This window comes from Aythya fuligula, chromosome 5 (assembly GCF_009819795.1).
Source record: "Aythya fuligula isolate bAytFul2 chromosome 5, bAytFul2.pri, whole genome shotgun sequence".
NCBI classification, from domain to species: Eukaryota; Metazoa; Chordata; class Aves; order Anseriformes; family Anatidae; genus Aythya; species Aythya fuligula.
Genome location: NC_045563.1, coordinates 61555421 through 61562865, shown reverse-complemented (window position 1 = coordinate 61562865; position 7445 = coordinate 61555421). Strand labels below are relative to the sequence as shown.

The 7445-nt window shown below is 40.3% G+C and overlaps 1 protein-coding gene across 5 annotated transcripts; it reads left to right on the top strand.

The window, feature by feature from the left end:
* Positions 1–5143, top strand: CALCB (calcitonin related polypeptide beta). 5 transcript variants are annotated; one of them, XM_032189422.1, is made up of 5 exons: positions 1–54; positions 982–1077; positions 1385–1516; positions 4381–4551; positions 4909–5143. In XM_032189422.1, the coding sequence occupies exons 2-4, from the start codon at positions 992–994 to the stop codon at positions 4538–4540; spliced, it is 378 nt and encodes a 125-aa protein (XP_032045313.1). In that variant the 5' UTR covers positions 1–54; positions 982–991; the 3' UTR covers positions 4541–4551; positions 4909–5143. The 5 variants fall into 5 exon arrangements, with proteins under 5 accessions (XP_032045313.1, XP_032045311.1, XP_032045312.1 ...); XM_032189420.1 differs by having other exon boundaries at positions 4378–4551; XM_032189421.1 differs by having other exon boundaries at positions 4378–4565.
* The last annotated feature ends 2302 nt before the right edge of the window (positions 5144–7445 follow it).

Sequence of the window (7445 nt, the reverse complement as noted above, 5' to 3'; positions counted from 1 at the left end):
CACCGCGGCTCGGCGGCGCCACCGGCCTCTGCTCCGCATCGCCCCGCACCGCCGGTAAGCACCGCGCCCTGCCCTGCCCGCTGCGCTGCAGCAGCAGCAGCAGCATCTCCCGCAGCATCTCCCGCAGCGCCGTCCTCCGGGGGCTCCCCCGCGTCCCGTCTCCGTCTCCGCGCCGGGGTGCGGAGCTTTGCGCGGGGCCGCGACGCGCTGCTCTTCGCGGAGGTGCGGGTCCTGAGGGGTGTGTGTGTGTATGCAGGGGGGAGAACTTGGCCTTCGGGCTCCCTGTCGCGGGGCAGCAACCGGGAGCTAAGAGAAGCGAAGCTCCTGGGGGAGTCGCAGGGGTGCTCATCTGAGCCGAAGAAGCCGGTGCTTCGAGGAGCAGAGGTGTACCTCAGAGCAAATCGATGAAAATGTCTTCTGCGGGCTTTGTTCTTGTGACTGCTTTTCTTACAGAACTTACTCTTTTTCTGATTTCAGAATAGGAATGCTTATTGAAAGTAGCTTAGCCTGAGCTGGGATATTAGTGTGTTAACTGCCAAGTAGCAAGCAGTTTTGGAGAAACTGCTAACAGTAGTAATGCTATACGCTAAACATTTTTCTCTCTCTTTCTCTCTCTCTCTTCCCCCAACTCTTTTCCCGTGACTGCCCGTTTGTGATGGACACACTGGATGACATTGTATGCAGTAGTTAGTTAGAGGACTGTGTGTTCAGCCAGTTTAAGAGAGAGTCTGCATTAAGTTGAATGCTGCTGTACAGAACTTCAACTCCAAAAAGCTGCATTTCTATCCCCCATAATAGCGCTAAGTTATTTTAAAATTCTGAGAAAACCAAAGCAAAATGGGAATGATCAACAGCAGTGAAAAGGTAATACTGAAAAGAAATGCTGTTAGCATTTGTGCTACTTGCAGCTAGGAAATGGTGACCTTATAGGATTGAGGGGATTGGAAAACAGCCATTGCTTGATGTACCTCTTTGTTGTAGAGAGGAAATCATGGTTATGCTGAAGATTTCATCTTTCCTTGCTGTTTATGCCTTGGTCGTGTGCCAGATGGATAGCTTCCAAGCAGCTCCAGTCAGGTAAGAAGCTGGTCCTGTTGCTGAGTGCTTGATCTGAATGGTATGGAAATATTTAATCTCCTTTAGAGACCTAGGAGGAGAAAGGGCTACCAAAAGCTAGCTTCTTCTAATGGTATTTATGATACTGTCTTTTCTTAACTATGTATATAAACCACCTAATGCTGTGCATGAGCACAATTTACGTATTCGCACCGGTGAAAGACACTGTCAATGACACAGAGCAAGGCGTGACAAACTCTGCTCCCTGTGCATGGCTCTCTGTAGCAGACTGGGCTGTATTCATCCTGTTTTGCTTGCCTCTGCGTAGACCTGGCTTGGAGTCCATAACAGACAGAGTGACGCTCAGTGACTATGAAGCCCGGAGACTATTAAATGCACTGGTGAAAGAGTTCATACAGATGACAGCAGAAGAACTGGAGCAAGCCTCTGAGGGGAACAGGTAAGGACCGTGGTCCTGGGGCAGAAGAAGGGCACTTGAGCAGTGTTAGTGTTTGATACCCAGCAAGAGCCATCTGAGCAGACCCTCCACAAGCCAAGTAATTTATTTTTTGGGGGGAGGATGGGGGGTGGGGTTATGGCTAGCTGTAGTCACCTAATTGGTAAAGGATAATGCAGAAACATCCTAACAATGGCATCAGGAGAATGGCTTCCACCTAGTTAACCTGCTTCTATCTGTCTCTTACGACTGAAAGTGGAGGGCGATTTGAGCTTGAATGAGGGGGTTATAATAAAATATGACAGCAAAAGGTACGTTTTCCTAGTGGGAATGTTAGAGGACATTCAATCACTCTTGGATTCTCTGTCGTGAAAGTGCATGCTGTTGTAAGGCATGGAAAATCCCTGGCAGAGGGGAGGTGTTCCTCCTAATGCACGCAGCGCCACTCTCCTCCCCTAGAGCAAAGGCATGCAAGAACATTTGCGTTATCCTAACAGGATTTGTATTGCAAGCATGGTGATGTATGAGAGACTAAACAGCATGCTGAATACATGGAAACTAAAATCTTTTTGTCCTCTGACTGTGAGCATCTGAAAGGCTAATTAACTTGCTTTATCAACAAAATGAATTCATTGGAAAAAAATAGTGTTTTCTTTCTAACTGCATTTGTATGAACCTTCCTTGCATGGAATGTGATGTGGAGAGATTATTTTTTATATCTTTTTTTTTTTTTCTTTTGAGTTTCCTAACTATATATATTTATCTAGGGAAGAAATGCATGACCATGCATGTTTGAGATTATTCTTCTTTTGGGCATGTTTTTTTTTCCCCCTGCAGCCTGGATAGACCTATTTCCAAACGCTGTGCCAGTCTGAGTACTTGTGTGCTGGGCAAACTGTCTCAAGAATTGCACAAATTGCAAACTTACCCTCGTACTGACGTCGGGGCTGGAACTCCTGGCAAGAAAAGAAATGTGCTGAGTGACCTGGAACATGAACGCTATGCAAACTATGGGGAACCCCTAGGAAACAACTAGACATGCTTATTTCTGCCCTTCTCCCTTTTTTTTTAACCTGATGCATGTGGATCTAACTCTGATTGCTAACTTTGCTATGTTCTTTTGATTCTGTTTTTGACAGAGAATGTTTGAGATGGACCTTAATGTTAGGAAGACAGAACATAACACACATAACAAGCTAGGGGAAAAATAAATAAAAATGAACAGCACTGCATTGAGATTTCAAATGATTTTCTTAGACATTGATTTAAAAAAAAAAGTCTAGATAGGGTTCTTCATTTCTGGCTACTAAATGTACGAGTAGACTCTTTCATGCCTGCCCATGCACTTGTTCAATAAACCTATTTTTCTATAAGGATTAGATCTGTTTGGTTTACTTGTTTTAGAATGTGAGACTTCTAGATAAGGCTAGAAATATTTTTACAAGTTCTATTCACATTCAAGAGAGGCAATGCAAGTAATTCTGGAATAACTTAGGAAGGTGATGAAGTGCAATGAGATAGAAATAGAAATCATACTCCTAAAATATTGCACCTGTGTAACCAAATTATGCATACAATCCTATTGGTAAAGATCCTGAGAAACAAAGGAATCAGGAAAGGCTCATACAGAGCTGTTCAAACTAGAATTGTAATCCTGTTTTAAACTGAATACTGAACACTTCCAGGTAAGAATTTAATGTTCTTTTCTTTTTTCCATTTAACTTTATAATAGGTCTTCACACCAGTATACTTGAAACCCAAGTGTATTAAAAATATTTATATTACTTTAAGACAATATAGCGTGTATGGAATGTAAATTAAGAGACAAAGTTCTTTTTGCTTAATGTTTAGATATTGTAGCCTCTTCTAAAAAATGACTTTCTTTAGCTATTTTCTCACAGATGTCACATATCCTTCTTTCCAGTTTTCCTGTGCAGCACCACAGCTATCCTGTAATCAGAAACCTGTTCCAAAACACGGCACTGATGTTATAAAGAATATTAGTTGTTAGTGAACAATTCTGTAATGATTAAATGAGCAAAATCCCTCCTTCTCCAAGAAAAAGTCCTTGCTTTAGTAGAAGACTATTCCAAGTAAGGACCATATGAAGGGCCATGAAGTCCTTTGTTGCAAAATTATTATTAGAAGAAATCCTGATGTCACTGTACTATTTGCATGGCAATGTGCTGTAACAGGCTGGAGTCTGATGGCAAGAAAGGTGTTTCCATATTCCAATTAGATATGTGGAAGTAGTATGCTCATGTGTGGTTCAGCTCTGAAAGAAGGGGTAGGAGCAAATGGTTGGCTGCTGTGCAGGTGCAGCCCTAGCAGCATCACTGGAAGGAGAAAAAAAATATCAAAAAAAACCAACTCCTGTTAGCCAGTGATGCTAGAATTTCATATCTTTTCTGGGTGTTATGGTGCTGACCTGAGAAGTTAGTGATCAACTTCTGCTACCATCCTTCAGCAGCACTGTAAACAAAACACAGACTTAAATTTTTGGAGGAAAGGGGAGATTGGTTAAATGCCACAGATCTGCACCTTATCAGCAGCTTTCTGCTAGCTGTGGTGACTTGCCAGAGGTAGGAAACAGCTCAGGCTTCCCTAAAAGTCTGGAGTGGTCCAATTGCCTGAGAACGTGGCTCAGCTACCTTTTGTAAACTGAGCCTGACACTTAGAAAAACATAAAGGTGCATCTTTTAGAGCTTGTTAGCAAAGCTTACTGAAGCTGTAAGTACTTGCTGCTCAGCAAGCCTGCTTGCTTTTATAGAAAAATCTTTCCTAGGCATATGGCCTGTTACTGACATTCTGTTGCATGCAGAGTAGATATGTTGGGAACTAACATTTGTTTTCCTTTCAAAAAGCAGTGTAACAGCACAGAAGAGGGCATGCAACACAGCAACCTGCGTGACCCATCGTCTGGCAGACTTCCTGAGCAGGTCAGGAGGAGTGGGCAAGAACAACTTTGTCCCAACTAACGTGGGGTCTAAGGCTTTCGGCAGGCGAAGAAGAAGCATTCAGATATGAAGAGCTGAATGGTAATGTGAATATGGTAACTACATTGCACTAAATGGTCTTCAGTGCAGGCAACCCTCAGATAACTTGAGTTATCAGAACTCTAGGGTTCCTGGGGGAGTAACAGGTTTACAGGGAAAACCTCTGGGGAAAATAGGACAAGTAACTGTATAAAAAGACATTACAAATGTCTTTACAAATTACAAATGCGTACCTTGTTTAAACTGTGAAGAAGAGCTTTTGTAAATGCTTTGCTTAGTTAATGTGTCGTGAAGCTAGTTATCTAAACACCACAGTTAGGTAGAAATGACTTATTGCCCCATTTTACCAGTAACATTTCATTATTGGCGTATCAGTAATTCTGCGTTTGTTTCTTTCAGATTGACATGAAACTGAAAATCCAACTTTAATTTCTAATGAAAGGAGCTCTTCTCCATAATTCAAGACAGCCAAAAAGAAGATTAATTTTGCATCCTAATATTGAAAATGTTTTATTTAATACAAATGAGAACACTTCTGTTATGTATAGTACAAGAGAATCTAGTTATTCAAGTTAAATTATTGTATATTCTTTTTATATGCAACTCTATTTCAAATAAAATGTGACAGCATCTATTATTTATTTATCTTCTAGTATATATGTGATTCTTGCTATTTATCCTGGCACTACTGCCGAAACTCGGGGATTATACCAAACTGCTGCCTGGCAAGGCATGTGTATAATATAGTGTGCTGTGCCTTGATGTAAAACACTGAAGTAACCTGACTGTACAGTATGTTTAAAAAACAAGCAAACAAACAATCAACACTTAAATATTGTATAATTTGTGAATTTGCACAAAATTAAAAAAAGTATTTTAGATACACTTGGATTGAGAAACTGATTTTTCATTTAAACACACTTACAGAAACATTTGGCACTAGCCCAACGTCATTGGAAATCATCTGGCCCAGTAGTTTGCTACAGACTTGTTAGCTATAAATGCTAGGTTTTGAGTCAAATGTTCAGAACAGAAAGATTAGCTGCTGTTTTATATGTATTCATAACACAGGAACTCAGGAAGCCACCACTTAATGAGACTTGTACTTTTAAAAAAAATAAATAATGAAAAGAGGCCACAGTTCCACTTAATAAAACAATAGAGACAGAACTCACCATGTGTGGGTTAAGGCAAATTTTTATTTTTTATACAGGATGTAGTTTGGCTGAAATGGCCTAACATGCTTTGTAGATTTTTGTCTAAGGTTGAAAAAGTGAATTAGAAAGAAAGAGGAAAAGGTGCTATGCAAATGTACATTTCTTTTAAGCAATCCTGAGACAGAGTCTATTTAGAGATCAGGGACTAATAATTAGAGTAAGTGGAGAAGAGGGTAGCTGGAAGCAATCCATGGATTTTTATGTGGTGCTGCCAACTTCCTCCTCAAAGCTGCTGCTTTTTCAGTTTATTAGCTGAGTCAGATATTTGTTTAGATTTGTTTTGCACTTCACAGTCTGACTCTAAAACCTGCTTCATCAGTTCAGATGAAGATCACTTCACAGTGTAAAGTAGAGGTTAGGGCACTCATGATATCTCTGTCTGTCTTTGCTGCAGGTGTAATAGCAAAAAGAAGCATGACCAACCAGTTGTAGACAGAGCCAGTAAGGCTGTCCAGTGGTGGCACTTCTGTAGCATGCTCTTTAATGGCTATGCTTTTGCTCCTTGAGGGACATTTCAGCCCTGGTAAGTCAGCGTACAAAGCAGACCTTGTAGATGATATAAGCTAGTTGAAAGGGAAAAGTTTCAGTGCTTAGATGGTCAAGGAAGAAATGCAGTCTGTGGTCTCTTGGCTTGGAAATCTGTTGCCTTGAGATAGTGAGATAGTGGGTTTTTTTTTTTTGTTTTTTTTTTTTTTTTTCATTTTCTCCTAAAATATCTGAGATTTGCCTCGTGTGAGTGTACTACACCTGCAAGGTGAACCACTGGCCTGTGTGACCCTGCTTGGGTCACATGTGAAAGACCCAACTCTCAATTTTACAGCCCAAAAACATTTTTTAGTTAGATTTTTCCCAATTTTCTGTTGCACAAAGCATGGATCACGTGCCAAGATGACCTGGCCACATCAATATAACCTTTCCCTTTCATTGCAGAGCCACTAGACACAGGTGGCAGGTGGTCTCTTGTTTCCTGCTACAGCACACAACAGCTTAATCTGCTTCAAAATAAAATGCCTAAGAACTGTTATTGGGATGAATATATATAATTTGATAATTCACATTAAAGAAGAAGCCAGGTAATGCTCATGGTTTTCTTCTTGTCTTGAAATCTAGACACTCAAGCAGTTTGTTGTTTCTGTTCACAGCCATCCTCTGCTGAGATGTGTCTGAGTCTCCCTTATGTCAACAGCCAAAGTTTCCATCCCTTCTAAAAACTCGCAGTCCTTGCTTTCAGTTTGACAAAGTTTTATTTATTTATTTATTTATTTTTTTAATATTTCCTCAGACTAATATTCTACATCAAATCACAAATCTAACATGGACAACAGATTCTAATAATGCTGGTGCTGGTTCTTACATTGTCCTGGCTGGAGAAAGATTGGATCAAACTTTTGATGCACTTGTTTTCTTTAGGAAGAAATAGTTTCGTATCTCAATGTATATTCCTGTTGTATTTTCTGTTTTCTCATTAAGATCTCTGCAAGGAGATATTTTCATATATATGAATATATATATATATAGCATTGATGAGATATCTCATCAATGCAATATTTTCAAAAAATATGTCTGTAATGGACAGAAAGTGCAAGGCAAATGGGAAAGGTGGTGAGGATCCTTATATCTTTTTTTGTGATGGGAAAAGATAGAAACCCTTCATCCCAAAACTCAGTTGCCCAGAACTTTGGGGAAAACAGATTATTACTGAAACAAGACAAAGCTAGA

Excerpts from the sequence above, each read along its gene's own strand:
- CALCB (XM_032189418.1), top strand. The coding sequence starts at position 992 with ATGGTTATGCTGAAGATTTCATCTTTCCTTGCTGTTTATGCCTTGGTC. Across the intron at positions 1,078-1,384 it reads TTCCAAGCAGCTCCAGTCAG|ACCTGGCTTGGAGTCCATAA; the intron begins GTAAGAAGCTGG and ends GCCTCTGCGTAG. Across the intron at positions 1,517-2,350 it reads CAAGCCTCTGAGGGGAACAG|CCTGGATAGACCTATTTCCA; the intron begins GTAAGGACCGTG and ends TTCCCCCTGCAG.